The 21,855-nt window shown below is 43.6% G+C and overlaps 1 protein-coding gene across 2 annotated transcripts in view; it reads right to left on the reverse strand.

Annotated features, from left to right (window-relative positions):
* LOC135908775 (WD repeat-containing protein 11-like) overlaps positions 1-21,855 on the reverse strand; it is a 318,419-nt gene that overhangs the window by 166,306 nt on the left and 130,258 nt on the right. For both annotated transcript variants that reach the window (XM_065440614.1, XM_065440615.1), the window contains exons 11-12: positions 10,223-10,307; positions 4,606-4,788 (exon numbers count right to left, since the gene is read on the reverse strand). In XM_065440614.1, coding sequence (XP_065296686.1) covers positions 4,606-4,788; positions 10,223-10,307 — 268 coding nt within the window. The remainder of the gene's footprint in view (positions 1-4,605; positions 4,789-10,222; positions 10,308-21,855) is intronic.

Below are 21,855 nucleotides of genomic sequence, written 5' to 3' on the forward strand. Positions count from 1 at the left end.
ATAAGTTGCATTTCTTTACGACAACACCCCCCCCCCCAAAAAAAAACAAGACAAAAACAAAGCTTATACAAATCATGCCACTGTATAAGACAGACCTGTTCGTTTGGTAAGTGGCTTTAAAAGAGTACAGTGATTTTTCACTTCATGAATGTGGGTCACACGCAAGCATATCTATGTCATTCCTACATAACTGCGATAGCAATGGTATGGACACTCCAGGCACATTTCTGCTGTCGTGGTTGCTGCGATGTTCTGTATAAAGTCCAAGGGTGATAACATTGTCCCCCCGTGCTGTATGCTGTATGTGCGAGTGAAAGCGTGCAACGGTGAGCCGAAATGTGCACAAGGGAGGAAAGTGGGAAGGCAGCATAGTTTGCACAGTGGCGGGCGCCGTATCTTAAAAGTGATCTGCAGATGAAACAACTTCAGAGTTTGTCAACTTGCGGTTGGCTTGCCGTCACTTCAGTTGCTACTCCATCCTTCGCACATGGCGCTCGGCAACTCGATCACGAGACAAACCTGAGTACCTCCATAGCACACACACAACCCATAGCAACTGCCAGAGGAGGTCAACCCAGTGTGCTTTGCGTGGCCATAGCATCAAATTCGATTTTGATGGCAGCTTTTTCCGGGAAAAAAAAAAATATGGATACAAGTCGCACCATTCTACAAGATGCACCAACAAAAAATTCAGAAAAAAAATACCGCCACTTATGCATTGAAAAATACGGTAGCTGCAGAGACCCGAATTGATTTCATTTCATGGCAGCAACTAAAAGTCTGCACTGACCATGCAAATAACAATGGCAAGAGCTTTATTAACAATGCAGACCAAAAAATTTACTTATTTTTATTTTGGGGAAAAAGAAAGAGCCAGTAAGTGCAAAATGTTTTTGTAAGGTTGTAGAAGTAAGAATGCAGGTTGTTGTGAGTGGGGTGAAGAAGCATAACTTAAAAAAAAAAAAAAACATGACGTGTAGGAAATGTTGGCAGCGCCAGCTGCTCCTTTTGACATAAAAACGTATATAATGAAGGCCACAGGTATGTCACTTTTCAACAAGAGCAATAGCATAGGTTTGTACAATTCTTTCAATTTGAATACCATATGACTCAAATATTGTCCTATTCAATTAGGTACTCAAATGAAACAGTCACTATTGAAATAAATTTTTTCCAAAGTGTTTCATCATCATCATCAGCCTGGTTACGCCCACTGCAGGGAAAAGGCCTCTCCCATACTTCTCCAACAACCCCGGTCATGTACTAATTGTGGCCATGCCGCCCCTGCAAACTTCTTAATCTCATCCGCCCACCTAACTTTCTGCCGCCCACTGCTAAGCTTCCCTTCCCTTGGGATCCAGTCCGTAACCCTCAATGACCATCGGTTATCCTCCCTCCTCATTACATGTCCTGCCCATGCCCATTTCTTTTTCTTGATTTCAACTAAGATGTCATTAACTCACGTTTGTTCCCTCACCCAATCTGCTCTTTTCTTATCCCTTAACGTTACACCTATCATTCTTCTTTCCATAGCTCGTTGCGTCATCCTCAATTTGAGTAGAACCCTTTTCGTAAGCCTCCAGGTTTCTGCCCCGTAGGTGAGTACTGGTAAGACGCATCTATTATACACTTTCCTCTTGAGGGATAATGGCAACCTGCTGTTCATGATCTGAGAATGCCTGCCAAACGCACCCCAGCCCATTCTTATTCTTCTGATTATTTCTGTCTCATGATCCGGATCTGCCGTCACTACCTGCCTTAAGTAGATGTATTCCCTTACTACTTCCAATGCCTCGCTGCCTATTGTAAATCGCTGTTCTTTTCCGAGACTGCTAAACATTACTTTAGTTTTCTGCAGATTAATCTTTAAACCCACTCTTCTGCTTTGCCTCTCCAGGTCAGTGAGCATGCATTGCAATTGGTCCCCTGAGTTACTAAGCAAGGCAATATCATCAGCGAATCGCAAGTTATTAACGTATTCTCCATTAACATTTATCCCCAATTCTTCCCAATCCAGGTCTCTGAATACCTCCTGTAAACACGCTGTGAATAGCATTGGAGAGATCATATCTCCCTGTCTGACACCTTTCTTTATTGGGATTTTGTTGCTTTCTTTATGGAGGACTACGGTGGCTGTGGAGCCGCTATAGATATCTTTCAGTATTTTTACACACGGCTCGTCTACACCCCGATTCTGTAATGCCTCCAAGACTGCTGAGGTTTCGACAGAATCAAACGCTTTCTCGTAATCAATGAAAGCTATATATAAGGGTTGGTTATATTCCGCACATTTCTTTATCACCTGATTGATAGTGTGAATATGATCTATTGTTGAGTAGCCTTTACGGAATCCTGCCTGGTCCTTTGCTTGACAGAAGTCTAAGGTGTTCCTGATTCTATTTGCGATTACCTTAGTAAATAGTTTGTAGGCAACGGACAGTAAGCTGATCGGTCTATAATTTTTCAAGTCTTTGGCGTCCCCTTTCTTATGGATTAGGATTATGTTAGTGTTCTTCCAAGATTCCGGTACGCTCGAGGTCATGAGGCATTGCGTATACAGGGTGGCCAGTTTCTCTAGAACAATCTGCCCACCATCCTTCAACAAATTTGCTGTTACCTGATCCTCCCCAGCTGCCTTCCCCCTTTGCAAAGCTCCTAAGGCTTTCTTTACTTCTTCCGGCATTACCTTTGGGATTTCGAATTCCTCTAGACTATTTTCTCTTCCATTATCGTCGTGGGTGCCACTGGTACTTTATAAATCTCTATAGAACTCCTCAGCCACTTGAACTATCTCATCCATACTAGTTATGATATTGCCGGCTTTGTCTCTTAACGCATACATCTGATTCTTGCCAATTCCTAGTTTCTTCTTCACTGTTTTTAGGCTTCCTCCGTTCCTGAGAGCATGTTCAATTCTATCCATATTATACTTCCTTATGTCAGTTGTCTTACGCTTGTTGATTAACTTCGAAAGTTCTGCCAGTTCTATTCTAGCTGTAGGGTTAGAGGCTTTCATACATTGGCGTTTCTTGATCAGATCTTTCGTCTCCTGCGATAGTTTACTGGTATCCTGCCTAACGGAGTTACCACCGACTTCCATTGCACACTCCTTAATGATGCCCACAAGACTGTCGTTCATTGCTTCGACACTAAGGTCCTCTTCCTGAGTTAAAACCGAGTACCTGTTCTGTAGCTTGATCCGGAATTCCTCTATTTTCCCTCTGACCACTAACTCATTGATCGGCTTCTTATGTACCAGTTTCTTCCGTTCCCTTCTTAGGTCTAGGCTAATTCGAGTTCTTACCATCCTGTGGTCACTGCAGCGCACCTTGCGGAGCACGTCCACATCTTGTATGATGCCAGGGTTAGTGCAGAGCATGAAGTCTATCTCATTTCTAGTCTCGCCGTTCGGGCTCCTCCACGTCCACTCTCGGCTATCCCGCTTGCGGAAGAAGGTATTCTTTATCCTCATATTATTCTGTTCCGCAAACTCCACTAATAACTCTCCCCTGCTATTCCTAGTGCCTATGCCATATTCCCCCACTGCTTTGTCTCCAGCCTGCTTCTTGCCTACCTTGGCATTAAAGTCGCCCATTAGTATAGTGTATTTGGTTTTCACTCTACCCATCGCTGATTCCACGTCTTCATAGAAGCTTCCGACTTCCTGGTCATCATGACTGGATGTAGGGGCGTAGACCTGTACAATCTTCATTTTGTACCTCTTATTAGGTTCTCCAAAGTGTTTAACTGTCACCTTCTTTCACTTGTGCAGTGTAGTATGCATAGTATGGCACGTCCTGCCTAAAGTCTTTCGTAACTTGATTGCGAAAAGGAAAGCAGTGACTTGCGTTAAGTAGTTGACAAATTGAGCATGCAGCGCCGACAAACTTCGTTCCCACGGTGCTCCCTCAGTCCATGTGAAGCACTTCGCAATACAGCGGAGAGCCAAATAACTGCTGCGATTTTCGGCTTGATCGCATGCTCTATCTCAGCTGATCATGCGAGTGTGGCTCCGTCCACGCTCCGTCATCCTCTGTCGATGAATGGTAGTTGCGAAGTGATCCAATTCACGTCACATGTCAGGTGACTGATTCATCCATGGTCACAGCTGTTGTGTGAATCCAGCTTTATCAGCATCATCGAAGAGGGGGGAGGGGGGAAGAGCCACTGGCCAAACATACAATGTGGAGGAGTCAAGACCGTGAATGGAAACGTTTTGCAAAGATTTGAATTTTGTTGTGTGCAGTTATTTCTGTGAGTTATACGCGCAGATTTTATTTTTCTTTCCTAGCTGTTGTAATTGGTGGTGCGGGTTACATACAGTGGTGGGTTATATGTGAAAAAATGTGGAAAGGCTAGGACAAAACACGCAAAAAGGCATTTTTTAGGCACTCAAACTATAATATATGTACCGTCATCAAAATAGCCATTCCTAGACGTAATAAAAGTGACATTAAAATGTTCCTAGACCCAGAGTTCATGCTTATATGTTAAATAGGAATGATAAAGACATAATTAAAAAAAAAAGGCATGTTGTTAAAAGTTACGGTCTCTGATATGCATGACAAAATTAATTAACTGACTGTGCTTGCAATAGCGACTTACTTCAAGTGGGAGACCTTAATGCAAGTTACTGGAGACTCCTCATTGGCATCTGCACGAACCTGCTGCACTCGGCCTGACTGGATGCTGGTGAGGACGATCTCATTCCGCACTTTGCTGCCAACCGTAATAAGGTTGGCATAGGCAAACGACAGAAATGAGGTAAGGCTCACCCATTCGATGCCTCTGTAAAAACAGTCAGTGCAAGAGTAAGCATGGTGTTTTACAAAAGGAAATGGTTACAATGGTTTAAGTTTAACAACCCTGAAATACTCAATGCTCAGGCATGTGGCTGTTCTCAACTGCGCTGGACAGCCACAGAGCTTATAATTCTTGCTAGATTTCTACCAAAAACAGAAACTAGTGCCAAAGTTCCCATAAGTTATGGTTTTAGCATTAGGCCGCATCAGCCAGGCAGATGAAAAAAATGTAAAGTGAATAAGAGGCAACTGCATCGTCATAGTAACGGTACAGTGGAAAGGAAATGTGGCAGGTGTCCAGTGCCATCTGCTGTGTGTGCATATCCATATGCACGCTTGTTGCTGCACTATATTTTTGTTGCTGCTTGCCTGCACATTTGGGCTCTTTGTTTGCTGGCACAGTCACAGCTGCAACTGTACTTTTTTCTCTTGTGCCCTCATTGCTGCTGTGGCTTGCAGAGACATAATTGTGCATTTGCAGCCCCATGTAATAACACATGCAGCACACATTAAATACCGAGCTTAATGACATGTCGACCATTGTAAGAAATTGTCACTACACATCAGGCAGTCAAAAACAGGGCAGATCCTTACTTTTGCCTTCATTCATTGTCCTGCATAACAATAAAATGTTGGTTCTATGCTGTGATCCATGAAAAAGATTGTGAGCCACAAAGTTAATAAGTACTGCAGATATTGCCTCTTTGGTGTTATCGAAGTGCAAAGGGTTTGCTAAGCCTAGAGTGGCTACACTGACGACTCAGTGAATGCAGCTCCCAAGGGGAGCAGTCTGAGCACCGGCAGAACAACTCTCTGTGCTGAAAATCTGAAAAAAATCTAACAACCCAGAACAAAACATGCGTCGCGAGAGGTGCGATAGACTTGAGACACCAATTTCGGCCATCTGGGGTTCTTTGATCAGCTCCCATAGCCTGGCACACAAATGTTTTTGCATTATGCCCCATTGAAATGCTGCTACAGCAGCTATGAATCGAACCTATGAACTTGTGCTTTAAAGAAGAATGCCATAGCCATTAAGGCAGGTGCTAAAATTTCGAACCCTTCAAAAAGAGAGTGAGGAAGAAGACAGTGGAATTAGTTCACACTACCTTCTACACCTCCCCTTCAACGGTTCTGATGCCTCTGCTCGAAATGGTTTGGAGTAACTAGGATGGGCTCGAGTGGTTAGATGGTGCAGTTAAGTACCTTAGGTCTTGGAGCAACGTAATAATGCTGAAATGGCAATTTTTTCCAAGGTGAACCCATTGTGGCAAAAACAAGCCCACACCATTCAGGCAAAGATTGCCATGAAGATCGTACTAGGAAGGCAGCTTGATGCACCCGATGCAATCAGATGGAACTTCATTTTCAACATCACAAAGTCAAAATAGGGACACTGGACACAACTTCTGAAGCACTGCTGCTACCAAAGCTACAGCATGAAGAGATCCTGTCGATGGAATACTGCAAGAAATACTGTGGCTGCTTGTTTAACTTCACGCAACATGCTGGCCTCTCATTTTCCAAAAAAAAGCTTTGCATCCCATCAAAAAAGCTTGGGCATAGTATTGCAACAGGAGCAAAATATGAACAACATAGGTATAGTTCAGCTGGTGCTGACACTTGCTGCTGTGGTGCATGCAATCAGTCCCATCACTGAAGTACTTACACTCTACTGACCAGCATTATTTAGGTGAGAGTCATGAGAAGCTGGGCACTATTTTTCTGTCTTTCAAGTGCTATTGTTTCATTTTTTACTTTTGCATGTTAGCAAGGGCGCATGTCGGTACTTGGCAGGGTGCAGCGTCAAAATTGTATACTTCTTATGATGGTTCAGTCCTAAGAGTACGTGCAAAAACCTATATTTTGTGTCTATAGTACCACACTGCACACCAAATTAAGAAAGAAATAACCATGGCCTTATCGTTTCCTGCGGTGGTCTCAAACTTATCTCTGACACTGGGCTGCATTCAGTCCTCATAGCTGCTCGAGGGCCGCACAACTAGGTGTGTGGCGCTCTTTCCTCACCCCTTTGTGTGACGCATGAACATTTTAATGGAGATAGAATAACAAGATACAAGACACACACAAAAAAGTAACAATCTAACACCAACTAGGTCAATCAGTTATGCTATAAAGTTACGTTTATGGTTCTAGCACTCCTCCTCCTGTCTTCTTGTTTCTGTGTCTCCATTAAAATATTTGCGCTTCTCACAAAACTGATGGTGGTTTCTAGGACTGCATGAAATTGTCTGCAAAATGCTGCATGTGCTTATAGAACTGTCTGCAAATACTCCAGCGTGCACTGGCATTGTTCCTCTGTGAAATTTCACTAACATATTTCGTCTGATCCCCAATTTACAGGCAAAACACCTTTAAAAAAGATATAATTTCGTTGTTCAATCCCACAAGGTGTTCACATTGTTATATATATGCAGTTTAATTTTGCATAGTGTTAAAGGGGCCCTGAGCTACTTCTTATCAAAGTCTAGAAATGCATTTGAAGTTAAAACAGATTTCAGAAACAAGTTGGTGCAAAAAGGACTTCAATGCGTTCAGCAGAAGCAGAGTTAGTGGCAGTCAAATGTTCCCTACATGGTGCTTCCATGCATATATGTGCAGTTTAATTTTGCATAGTGTTAAAGGGGCCCTGAGCTACTTCTTATCAAAGTCGAGAAATGCACTTGAAGTTAAAACAGATTTCAGAAACAAGTTGGTGCAAAAAGGACTTCAATGCGTTCAGCAGAAGCAGAGTTATTGGGAGTCAAATGTTCCCTACATGGTGCTTCCAGTCCTTCAATGACTTGCACTGCAAAGGCTACGGCAGAGTGCGGCATGCCCATAATGCTGCTCCTACTGAATGTCACTATGGTGTGCAGTTCAAATTTGATTTTGAATGTTCACACAGATGCCACTACTACCGATTTTGGCACCTGTGACGCGCCAAACGCGGTTGCCCTCAGCAAGCTGCAGTGCACTCTGGGGCGGCCGCGGTATCTATGCCACATAGTAGACCACAGCTACATGCAATTGTGGTGCATATGTGCAGCGTTTGCATTTGCTTTGTGCATGACAGGGCTTGAGTACACGCTCGAGCTCATATGCTACTGTCTGACTGTGCTATGTGACCAGCTCTGTCCTGCACCAGCTTTACCAATAGATAGTAGCCACATCAAACTTGCTCATATTGAAGTGCTATCAATAGTGCAACATGAAGTGAAGTCTTCAAAGGCAACTAACCCGGAGTGGCCAGGAGTGAGCACGCACTGGCAAGTGTACATGTGGTCTTACCTGAAGTTTCGCATGGTTCAAGGCTAGCTGCGTGTTCAAGACTGGTAGAAATTAGCGAGACCCGATGGCTATGACATCGATAAGCAGAGTTGCAAAAGTTTAATTCCTACGCAGGCGGCCCCGGCCAAGCCTGAGCAGACGATAGTTGGCTTCTTTTGGAAGTATGTAATTATTAACGAAATTCGAAAGCAGATTTTCGCTTACTTCAGCCTGTTTATTAAACGGTGTCAATAAACATACACAATAACAGTAGGAAGAAGTGCTTTGATCAAAACACCCTTCTTGATTAATGTCAGCTATTGCCATATGGCCAACAGCAGCCTCGTATGGGAATCTGCTATATTACAAAATAAAGCGCCCAAAAAAGAGTGGGCACCAGGATTTTGTGGAAAAGAGAGCATTAGAGAAAAAGGTGACTTCATGCTCCATTTGCGAGCTCCACGTGCCGTGCACGACTGCAAAATTTGGCTGAGATGTTCACAGCAGCGTATGCTATGTGCAGACTGTGTTTGTTCATCAAGCCTGAAGGGTGGTTCAGGACCCTGAAGCTTTAAGGCTCATTCACTAATCCTTAATCACTCATTTAAGGCCAGGTTGAGGACCCTTTAAGGCTTATTCACACCTGTGACTGACAGCAGTCGTACGACCAAGTTGGTCGCAAATCTTCCAGTCGCAAATCGACCAGTCGCAAATGGCTGCAAAAAAAAAAAAAAAAGCAACAATTTTGGGCCATCTGCTTGCTGCCCAATTTTTCAGTCGCATGTGTGCAGTCACAAGACTGTTAAACCAATCAGATGCACAGGAACAGGATGTCTGTATACACTGATACTTATTTTACATGGCAATGCAATTGTGCGCAGATGGCAACTGGCCGATCGCACTTGCCGGTTTTGAGCATCAGTCGCCTTGAGTCGCTTTTTGATTGCCAGTTACGAATGGTCGCGTGAACTCCTCACCTTGGAGGTGTGAACGAGCCTTTAATGTGACGTCATTATATGAAGTTCACTTTTATACAGCATTAATTCAAAAGGTGATCTTGTGAAAGTTGCTGATCATTATCAGTGACATCAGGAGCGTTCTGTCCTGTCGGCGGAATAGTGATCACCAAGGGTGGCACTTTGGGAAGACTGCAGTGCACCTCGTCACCCCTAACCATGCTTCACCAGTACATTTCACCAGCAGACTACAGATAATGTAAAATTTCATTGGATGTGATGTTGGATCCACACTGAATTCCACTTTGTTTTACAATTCACTCCATTTTCATGGCTGATCATTATTAAAATTATACCCGGAAATCTATGTGCTAACTTTTTCCATTAATATTGCTATAATGCCTCACAACATGTGTTTATATTTTTTAGCATGATACAGCTAAATTTGATACCAGAGTGGAAAAAGGCACTACAATTTGACCTTGTCTGGTGCTGCTGAGTGACACATCGGTATTGTTATAAATGGAGTGTACCGCACATGATTTGTGATGCATGTATTAAGTCTTTTACTGCATGGGATTTAGTGGATATATGAAATGATCAGCAAGTATTGTTGGGAAAATGTTTGGCTTTTACATAACTATAAATAAACCAGGGCTCACATTTAGTAAAATTTCCTTTCTTTATCCATTCTATTAGCCAATTCATAATTAGTCAGCTCACATACTGGTGCACTGCCATTCAGTCTGGTGCATGAGAATAGAATAAAATAAGAGGGACAAAATGACCAGAAACAAGGCTACAGCTAAGCTTGTCAAAGGCAAACAATGTAGCTGTAACAAAAGAAAAGTTATTCCTAAACAACAGCTGGACTACACACACACTTCACTTCCACAATAGAATTTTCTGAGTAAAAACATTACAACTGCCACCAAAATGCTGCTTTCCTTGCACTTACAAAATTACTTGCATACCTACAATTTCACTTTTAGAAATGTCAGGACAAAGAGAAACGTCAGCACTTTTAAAAGTATAAAAAACAGGAAGTTGCCATATTTTTCTGCAAAAGGGCATATACATTTACAAAAGGGAAAGTTCTTGCAAGTACATTTACCACACAAAAATAAAAGACGTTTGTTTACATTTGTTTGCCGAATTCCTTGTTCCAATTAAGAACTTGGATTGCACACTCACCTTACAGGCGTGGCATGCAGATTGAGCTCTTTCTCCAAGGTGCCAGAAGACAAGTCGAACACTTGTACACTTCCTGTTGTGTTCCCTGAAAATTAAGTCAGTCAATGGTATTCTTTTGTAAACTATAACTCTTGTCCACAAAGAGTAATTATTATGATTTAATAATGCATAAATAGTGAAATTTTCTAATCGAATCAAATACAAATACCACAAAAAAACAGGCTTCAAATACTGAACATTTGGAATTCCTAAACAAAGGGAAGTATAAATGTTGCGTGGACTCCACTACCAACAAAAGGCTCATTTGCAATATTTGATACCACTAATGCTGTTAACGATTGAAAATATTTTTTTCCTGAGAAGCTGAGAAGCTAACACTCCCAAGGTTAGTTCTAGTGGTAACACATAAATATCCAAGAAAGTGGATGGGGAAACTGCGCCGCTGTAGCTCAATTTGTTAGAGCATCGCATGCGTAATGTGAAGATGTGGTATCGTTCCCCACCTGTGGCAAGTTGTTTATTCATCCACTTTCATTGCCATTAATTTATCAATTCTATAATTCAATTAGTAAGTACCTGTAATTTCCCCCTATGTTTTCCTTGGTGTCTTTATTTGTAGGCTTCTCATGATGTGATTAATAAAAAATCGGGCCCCTCAGTTAACCCCCTTTCTTCTCATTCTTACATAACGAGGGTCTCGAATCCGGCAACATTGATGCCTTCAGGTAGCATGTGCGGGTTTATTGACCAGTTCCCTTCACTCAGAAAGGTCACATACTTGCAACACCTGCGGCAGAAAAGATGTTCCACACCCGCTACCAAGGTTTGCGAGTGGTGGCGCTGGCTAACACTCCCAAGGTTAGTTCTAGTAGTAACACATAAATACCCAATTGTTGACATGGCCACAATTAGTACATGACCGGGGTTGTTGGAGAAGTATGGGAGAGGCTTTTGCCCTGCAGTGGGCATAACCAGGCTGATGATGATGATGGTGACCCAAGAAAGTGGATGAGGAAACCGCGCCGTGGTAGCTCAATTGGTTAGAGCATCGCACGCGTAATGCGAATATGTGGGATCGTTCCCCATCTGCGGCAAGCTGATTTTTCATCCACTTTCACTGTCATTTATTTATCATTTTTTAATTCAATCAGTAAGTACAAGTAATTTCCCCTATGTTTTCCTTGGTGTCTGTTTGTTGGCTTCTCATTAGATGTAATCTAAATAACAGAAACATTCGTTGAAATGTTGCAGGAGTGTTGCATAAACCAAAGGGCATTACGTTGAACTCGTAATGTCCATTGGGTGTTGTAAAGGCTGTCTTCACCTTGTCCGCCTAGTGCATAGGTATTTGCCAATACTGGGATCGGAGGTCTAGACATGAGAAATATTCAGCACCCTGGAGCGAGTCAATGACATCATCGATTCTAGCCAATGGATATACGTCGTTGCACATGATCTTATTAAGTGCTTGATCATCATCATCATCATCATCATCAGCAGCAGCAGCAGCCTGGTTACGCCCACTGCAGGGCAAAGGCCTCTCCCATACTTCTCTAACTACCCCGGTCATGTACTAATTGTGGCCATGTTGTCCCTGCAAACGTCTTAATGTCATCCGCCCACCTAACTTTCTGCTGCCCCCTGCTACGCTTCGCTTCCCTTGGAATCCAGTCCATAACCCTTAATGACCATCGGTTATCTTCCCTCCTCAATACATGTCCGACCCATGCCCATTTCTTTTTCTTGATTTCAACTAAGATGTCATTTACCCGCGTTTGTTCCCACACCCAATCTGCTCTTATCCCTTAACGTTACACCCATCATTCTTCTTTCCATAGCTCATTGCGTCGTCCTCAATTTGAGTAGAACCCTTTTCGTAAGCCTCCAGGTTTCTGCCCCATAGGTGAGTACTGGTAAGACACAGCTATTATAGACTTTCCTCTTGAGGGATAATGGCAACCTGCTGTTCATGATCTGAGAATGCCTGCCAAACGCACCCCAGCCCATTCTTTTTCTTCTGATTATTTCTGTCTCATGATCCGGATCCGCAGTCACTACCTGATCTAAGTAGATGTATTCCCTTACGACTTCCAGTGCCTCGCTACCTATTGTAAACTGCTGTTCTCTTCCGAGACTGTTAAACATTACTTTAGTTTTCTGCAGATTAATTTTTAAACCCACTCTTCTGCTTTGCCTCTCCAGGTCAGTGAGCATGCATTGCAGTTGGTCCCCTGAGTTACTAAGCAAGGCAATATCATCAGCGAATCGCAAGTTACTAAGGTATTCTCCATTAACTTTTATCCCCATTTCTTCCCAATCCAGGTCTCTGAATACCTCCTGTAAACACGCTGTGAATAGCATTGGAGAGATCGTATCTCCCTGCCTGACGCCTTTCTTTATTGGGATTTTGTTGCTTTCTTTATGGAGGACTATGGTGGCTGTGGAGCCGCTATAGATATTTTTCAGTATTTTTACATATGGCTCGTCTACACCCTGATTCCGTAATGCCTCCATGACTGCTGAGGTTTCGACAGAATCAAATGCTTTCTCGTAATCAATGAAAGCTATATATAATGGTTGGTTATATTCCGCACATTTCTCTATCACCTGATTGATAGTGTGAATATGATCTATTGTTGAGTAGCCTTTACGGAATCCTGCCTGGTCCTTTGCTTGACAGAAGTCTAAGGTGTTCCTGATTCTATTTGCGATTACCTTAGTAAATAGTTTGTAGGCAACGGACAGTAAGCTGATTGGTCTATAATTTTTCAAGTCTTTGGCGTCCCCTTTCTTATGAATTAGGATTATGTTAGCATTTTTCCAAGATTCCGGTACGCTCGACGTTGTGAGGCATTGCGTATACAGGGTGGCCAGTTTCTCTAGAACAATCTGCCCACCATCCTTCAACGAATCTGCTGTTACCTGATCCTCCCCAGCTGCCTTCCCCCTTTGCATATCTCCCAAGGCTTTCTTTACTTCTTCCGGCGTTACCTGTGGGATTTCGAATTCCTCTAGACTATTTTCTCTTCCATTATCGTCGTTGGTGGCACTGGTACTGTACAAATCTCTATAGAACTCCTCAGCCACTTGTACTATCTCATCCATATTAGTAATGATATTGCCGGCTTTGTCTCTTAACGCATACATCTGATTCTTGCCAATTCCTAGTTTCTTCTTCACTGCTTTTAGGCTTCCTCCGTTCCTGAGAGCATGTTCAATTCTATCCATATTATACTTCCTTATGTCAGCTGTCTTACGCTTGTTGATTAACTTCGAAAGTTCTGCCAGTTCTATTCTAGCTGTAGGGTTAGAGGCTTTCATACATTGGCGTTTCTTGATCAGATCTTTCGTCTCCTGCGATAGTTTACTGGTATCCTGCCTAACAGAGTTACCACCGACTTCCATTGCACACTCCTTAATGATGTCCACAAGATTGTCGTTCATTGCTTCAACACTAAGGTCCTCTTCCTGAGTTAAAGCCGAATACCTGTTCTGTAGCTTGATCTGGAATTGCTCTATTTTCCCCCTAACCGCTAGCTCATTGATCGTCTTCTTATGTACCAGTTTCTTCCGTTCCCTTCTCAGGTCTAGGCTAATTCGAGTTCTTACCATCCTGTGGTCACTGCAGCGTACCTTGCCGAGCACGTCCACATCTTTTATGATGCCAGGGTTAGCGCAGAGTATGAAGTCTATTTCATTCGTAGTCTTACCATTCGGTCTCCTCCACGTCCACTTTCGGCTAACCCGCTTGTGGAAGAAGCTATTCAGTATCCTCATATTATTCTTTTCTGCAAACTCTACTAATAACTCTCCTCTGCTATTCCTAGTGCCTATGCCATATGCCCCACTGACTTGTCTCCAGCCTGCTTCTTGCCTAACCTGGCATTGAAGTCGCCCATCATTATAGTGTATTTTGTTTTGTCTTTACCCATCGCCGATTCCACGTCTTCATAGAAGCTTTCGACTTCCTGGTCATCATGACTGGATGTAGGGGCGTAGACTTGTACTACCTTCAATTTGTACCTCTTATTAAGTTTCACAACAAGACCTGCTACCCTCTCGTTAATGCTATAGAATTCCTGTATGTTACCAGCTATATCCTTATTAATCAGGAATCCGACTCCTAGTTCTCGTCTCTCCGCTAAGCCTCGGTAGCACAGTACGTGCCCGCTTTTTAGCACTGTATATGCTTCTTTTGTCCTCCTAACCTCACTGAGCCCTATTATATCCCATTTACTACCTTCTAATTCCTCCAATAACACTGCTAGACTCGCCTCACTAGATAACGTTCTAATGTTAAACGTTGCCAGGTTCAGATTCCAATGGCGGCCTGTCCGGAGCCAGGTATTCTTAGCACCCTCTGCTGCGTCGCAAATCTGACCGCCGCTGTGGTCAGTTGCTTTGCGGCTGCTGGAGACAGAGGGCCGGGGTTTGATTGTTGTATTCATATAGGAGGTTGTGGCCAAGTACTGCACCAGGGTGGCCAATCCTGCTCTGGTGAGAGAGTGCGTTACCGATGCTGGTCACCGGGATCAGGCCGCACTCCAGGCCTGTTTGTGCAATTTTCTCAACACACGGGTTTTTTTGGTATTTTCCGGTGGAAAATTGCGCGGCACCGGGATTTGAACCACGGTCCTTTTGCACGGGAGGCGGATACTCTACCGCCCCCGCAGGAGTTGTACGCCTCATTTAACCTACAGTGGTGCCTTATTTGATCAGTCAAGGTGGACCAACCTGAGCTCGGTTATACCACACGGATGGCACTCAGCTAGAGAACCTGGTATTTATGACCTGCACATGTGTGGCCATACATAATAGAGGAGATATATATATATATATATATATATATATATATATATATATATATATATATATATATATATATATATATATATATATATATATATATATATATATATATATATATATATATATTTTTAGGAGGGTTCCTGTACAGTGATAAACTAAAAGAAAATACATTCTTGCTTGATAACCGACGTAAAATCGTACGGAGCTGTCTTTCTTCCGGACTGACACAACAAAAGATGATCAAGAACTAGAGGACGGCCGAATGATGTCTCTTTTGAGCATGGGATCCACATTGTCCGCAATAACTTTCCGTTCAGCGGAAGACACATGGTATGGGTGGCGAACAACCGAACTGCCTTCGCTTTCGATGCTATGCACTGCGAGAGAAGTGCGCCACAGGATTTTGTAGTGAACATCAAATAATGCCCTGTGTTTTTGCAGTCGGGCCAAAAGGTCTTCTTTCTGTGCAGCAGTCAGATCGGGATTTATCGTGGCCGTTAAAGCAGTGGTCGCAGCATGACCATCAGTTGTGGCAGACAAAGGTGGTGATTCGGTGTTAACAGGTATTAGTGAAAGAGGTTCAGTGTCAGTAAAGCAAGTCACAGTGGTTGGTGCCTTGGGACAGCACAACTGGCGAAGAAGTAGGGTTAAGTGCAGTGATCAACGCTCTACCTTCGTGAAACCGCACCAGGCTAGGAGCAATTCTAAGCCCACCAGATAGGCAGTGACCACTCGGTGCAAGAAACACATCACCATTAACAATGGTGTCGGAAGTCAGTGTTAGAATATGCTCATTGGAAGAGTCAGTAGACATGACGAAACACAAGCTGTGAGCACTGACATTGGATGAAGATTCAGTGTCCGTCATATGATTAATTCACTGACGGCAAGGTGTTAAAGCTGACGCTGAGGACAGGAAGTCCCATCCCAAAATGAGTGCGTGGGTACACGAGGGCAGCACGATAAACTGTATTTGGTAAAGGATGCCATCAATGAAAACACACGCAGTGCATACACCTGAGGGCTGAATAAGAACTGCATTAGCACAACAAAGGGGAGCGCCATGATATGGTGTCTTCACTTTCACAAGCGAGAACCCAAGTCAGTACTAATAACGGAAAGTGATGCACCCGTGTCAACCAAGGCTTCAGTCCGTGCTCTTCAACACACATCAAAAGTACATTTGACATGGCGCTCCAGAGGACATTCATGTTGTCCAAAGGATGCCGCTTTCCCTCCCGAAGCTGCGCTATTTATTTAGTTTTCCAGGCAGTGATCAGAGGTCAAAGTATCCGGTCGAAGGGCGGAAGAGGAGCGCGGCATCGATGATGAAGATTGGCGACAAGGGAAACACAATGAACCGGTGGTGTTGCATTTCTGTGGAGATGGGGAACATTGTGGATAACTGTAGTAGGTGTGCAGACGTTATGGTACAGGGCCAGAAAACCTATTTCTTTCGAATCTGGCACAGCCTGTCATTCATCTTATTAACGGCATCGGCAAAACCTTGAAATGTGGCTACGGATGCCGCAATAGTAGCACACAGGTCAAGGTGGGCTCCATGCATTGCAAGACTGAAGTGGTGGTGGTCTTGCTGAGAGAGAATTCAGGGAGACGTGCATTGCAGGTGTCTGCTGTGGTAGCTTCTGGGAGGGTGGCAATATAGAGGCAACCTGAGGGTAAGATGGCATAGGTATGGGGTGTGGGCTCGACACTTGCATCACGGCAGCTATTTCTTCCCTCACGATATGGTGCAGGCCGCCACCAGGAGGCATCACATGGACCTCAGGAGGGATTGATGAATTTTGTGCATGCAGTTCCTCTTGGTTGATAGAATGGATCAGTGCATGTAGCTCGCCATCGTTGGCCACCCTGAAATCGTGTAAGTGGATCATATTGTTACACATATAAAACTATTTATAATATATTTACAAACAGCGAACGTTCGCAGAGACAGAAGAGAGCCCAGCCCGGCTGTGTCCACTTTTCATAATCTTCAGGACAGTCCGTCTTTCTTTTCTTCACTTCATCATAACACGACCCCCGGTGGAAAAAGCACCACCATGGTGCAGCAAATGGGACTGTCAAGAAGAGTATGGTAAGGTTTCAGCCGTGCAACATGAACAACATCATGTGGTGAGGCCAGATGACATGGTAGAGCCAACGGGGACGATCTCATAGGTGAAGGTCACTTGACATAAGACGCAGTAAGGGCCCTTCAGCAAGGAAGAAGTTTTTCCGAGAGCCCCACTCGATGGGAGGGACTAGAGGAACACAAGGGAGCCTGGCAAAAAGTGTACGTCATGGTGCCGCTGATTGTAAACACACTTTTGATTTTCTTGTGATGCCAATAGACGAGTATGGGCAAGCTGCCTCACGTGGTCAGCATGGGCAATGGCGTCGCGGGCATACTCGCTCCTCGAGGCATTAGCAGAGGGAAGTGAAACGTCCAAGGGCAATGCAGGGTTGCGACCAAACAACAGGTAAAATGGCGAATAATCGGCAGTTTTGTGACGTGAAGAATGGCAAGTGAACGTAATGTAAGGTTGTGCAATGTCCCAGTCACAGTGGTCAGGTGAAACGTACTTAGACAGCATGTCAGTGATGGTCCGGTTCAATCGCTGAGTCAAGCCATTGGTCTGAGGATGGTACAACGTGGTGAGGTAGTGCCTGGTAGAGCAAGACTGCAAAATGTCAGCACTGACTTGGGAAAGGAAGGTACAACCATGGTCCGTGAGCAGCTGTCGTAAGGCACCATGCACTAAAATGATCTCACGGAGGAGGAAATCCGCAATGCCAAATGCACAGCTGGATGGAAGCGCTCTGGTTATGGCGTAGCGCATCGTGCAACCCGTAGCCACAGCGATCCACCTGTTGCTGGACTTGGACTCGGAAAAAGGACCGAGGTCTAAGCCCACTCAAAAGAATGGCTCAGTTGGGATGTCGAGGGGTTGAAGATACCCGGCAGGAAGTGTCACTGGTTTTTTTCGATGCTGACAGGGCTCGCATGCCACAATGTATCGCCGTACAGAGTGAGCAAGGCCGAGCTGGTAGAAGCGACAGCGGACACTGTTGTAGGTGCGAGCGACACCAAGTTTGCCTGCAATCGGTGCGTCATGAAGCTCATGGAGAACGGCTGAGCGAAAGTGGCGGGGGACAACACAGAAAAGGGAAGGGCTGTCGACGTGAAAATTACAGTGGTACAAAATGCCGTTCTGGAGGACTGACCACCATAAAGATCAGTCTGTAGGTACAGATTCAAGTCACTCAATAAGGGTCTGCAAAGTGGCGTCACAGTGTTGCTCAGTGGCCATGTCAAAAAGTTCGGAGACGGAGAGAACGAAGGCGGAAGCGTCCGTGTCATCGACGTTGGGCGTGTCTACAGGGTTACGAGACAAGCAGTCGGTGTCGGTGTGCTGGCGCCCCGATTTGTATACCACTGAATAGGAATGCTCCTGCAGCTGCAGAGCCCATCATCCAAGCCTCCCTGTGGGGTCTTTTAAGGACGAAAGCCGACAGAGAGCGTGATGGTCGTTGACAATACAAAAGGACCGACCTTATGAAGCTCATCAAGGCACTGACACGTACCGATGATATCTGCGACGGTTGTGGGGTTCTGCACTACCAGAACATTGAATGCCACAGCCCCAATACCCTTGAGCAGGTGGTGTACATAGTCACTTTCTGCCATTGAGGTGTTCACACGGTGGCAGAGGGTAAGAACGTCCTCTATGTACGAAGTGTATGACTCCCCCATGTGCTGAACCCGCTCAGAAAGCTTCTTCTTGGTGATATATGAGCGGACAGAAGAGTTCGCGAAAATGCGTAAGTGGTGTTTAAACATAATCCAGTTGACGAAATCGAGCTCATGGTTGTAAAACCAAGTCTTTGCGACGCCTGCTAGATAGAATGTGACATGCACAAGTTTTGCAGATTCGTCCCAGTGATTAAAGGAACTCGCACATTTGTACTGCTACAAACAGTCTTCAATGTCGTTCTCCCCCCCATGAAGGCAGTTTTGGTTTCGTATCCGATTGCATCGTGCAGGCAATTTCCAACCCAATTTTCTTGAAAAAAAGAAAAAAAGGTGCGCATTGGAATTGGGTAACTACCGTAATCAGAAACAAAGCTACGGCTATTGCTTGAAGATCTTTCTAGGGCAGGCCGAGAACAGAAGTTTTTGGTGGGAGGTGATGTGTGTTCAATGCATTCATTGTCGCCCAAGCTCCGCTGAGGAAGACGCTGCCAGTAAAGGGGATGCTATGGTGGCCACCATAGAGGTGAGACACATGCATGCTGATTGGTGAAGTTAGAATTATTTGATGAAGGCCAATTTTAGAGTTGAAATAATCAAAGTTTGGGTCCACAGAAATGCATATGTGCCAGCTGGGACATTTGGTCATGATCACATTAACCAAAAAATTCAATTACCTGGAGTCAAATTAATGGAAGTCTACTTTATACAGTGGAATGTTGTTAATCAGATCCTCAAGAGAGTGGGCAAATATGTTCAGATTAATGTGAGCTCTGTTTACTGAGAAATATGTGCAGAGGTGAAGCACTAGTATATGTCGTACACCATTTTAACACTGTTAGATACATTAAGCATACAGGAGTGAACATAGCAACTAGCTTGTCCTGTGGTTCGGGCACCGTCGCCGACTACTGGATTGCCTAGGCTTCACTAGTTTCAGTTTCGAGGAGGCACTGGCAATGCATCAAAACTTTTAAAACATAGCTTTTACTGCTCTAATTGGTGGCCGAACAACACGCGATTGTGCAGGGAGAGTCTAAATCACTGAGCAATTCACTGCAAGGCGTCCAAAATTTGGTTGCCCTTATTTTGCTAATCTATGGGGCAAGTGGTAGTACCGCAAAGCTGTCCAGGTCTCTACATGCTATGTATTAAAAATCTTCCAAATTTTTGCCTGTTTGAGCCTTTGCCACCGCTTTTTAGAGATGGTTTTCTGAATAGAAGAAAGATGTCACAAAAAATATATTTCAGATCCTGCCTTTAAAAAACTCAGAGCTTCCTTCTTGGTTCTGTTTATAGAGCTGCGAAAATTTTGGTTCTGTTTATTGAGATTCTACTGGGTGCATGTGCATGCGTGCCATCAAAAATAAATGGACAAACATGCTAAATGTTTTTTTTTTCCCAACGTTTTGACCGGGGTTCGGCCTTTGTCAAGGAATATAGCGCATAGGAAAATACCTGCTTCTTAAGTACACAGGTATGATAAGAGGCCCCCCAATCATCTGCATAACTATCATCACACTAGGTATTACATAGTATAATTGGTATCAATGCAGCTGTATAGGAATGAACACCATGGTCACTCACATGATGTGATTGCAAAATGATTTTACAAAAAAGTGATTGTAAACAAAGGCACACAAGACATATTTGACAATAAAAGTCAAGGAAAGGCAAAAAGTGGGCAGAAACTGAATGAAAAAAAAAAAAAAGCTTTAGCTCAAAGGCACTAATGCAATAAGGACGATATAACAAAAAATGTGGGTGAACAGCTCCAATGAATACTGTGGTAGAAAGGTATAGCAGAAAAACCGTAATAACAGTGGTCTTGCAAAAGATACATGCCAGCATAAAACAAATAATCAGTAAAAAGCCAATCATCAATGGTAAATAGCATAAAAACATAACAGCAAACAAAATGTGCCAAAAGGGCCTAACATAAAAGGGTGTTTAAGAAATTCAACAAAAAGGTTTGGTGCAAATGCTATAAATGAAAAGAAAAAAAAGAGAAAAAAATGATGTAAACCACTGCAACATGAAAAACACTACTCATGATGTGGTGATGCGGAATAGCTTCCCGCTACATTGGCAGGAATGCCAGTTTTCCTTTAGTATCATTAATGCGAGAAGATACGGCTCTAAATTTGTAGATTTTGGGGCTAGTAAATTCGGAGCAAGTAATCAAGAGTGGGGAAGAGAGTCCATTTAAAATGATCCTCACACACAACTGCCTGTGCAAGTAACTTCCACAGAAAAGTGCACAAAAATTTAGGATTTATTTTGCAGGATGATAAATTAAGGTCTCCATAATAAAACCAAAAATTGCGCTGATTGGTTTACACTAACTTAACAAAAAACTGTGTGAAAAAGACATAAATGAGATAGAGAGAAACGACAAACATCGGCGCTCATGTTTGTTGTTTCTCTCTATCTTGTACACGTCTTTTTCACACAGTTTTTGGTTAAGATGGAACCACACCAACTCGCCCAGCTCTCAGTTTTGATGGTTTACACTAAGCACGATGATAAGTAGCACGACGAAAATGACGCACAAGCATGAAAAAGGGAGGCACAGAAAGCGCTACACTGCAACTGAGGTTTATTGCAAAAACACAAAGCTTAAGTATGTACTATAAAACAGGCGAAAAAGCTTTAAGTGAAAAAACATTATCGTGGACCGTAAATTAAATCAATCTCTACTTTCAGCAACAAGCCTGGCTGACATGTATTGGACCTATAATGTATGAAGTATGCTTCAGCGATCTCTTTAGTGGTCGAGTCACAATGTTGATAGAGCACAGTGGTTCTTTCAAACAATGGCTGGCATCTATATGTGCAGCAATGCTAGACCAAAAAAGAACAAGGGGGCCATCGTAACAAATACAGGCATACAGGCAACTTGGCTGGTACTGTATCTCTGCCACATGTCAATGGTATCTTACACACTATGCCACGCTTGAAAGCAACAAACTTAACATGTTTCATCTGGCATCCTTTCCTTGATGTATGTGCCTGTACATGTTTGTTAACAGCTGAACAGATCCCTTGTACCTAGTACTTGGGGAAAAAA

Source organism: Dermacentor albipictus, chromosome 1 (genome assembly GCF_038994185.2).
Source record: "Dermacentor albipictus isolate Rhodes 1998 colony chromosome 1, USDA_Dalb.pri_finalv2, whole genome shotgun sequence".
In the NCBI taxonomy this organism is placed as follows: Eukaryota; Metazoa; Arthropoda; class Arachnida; order Ixodida; family Ixodidae; genus Dermacentor; species Dermacentor albipictus.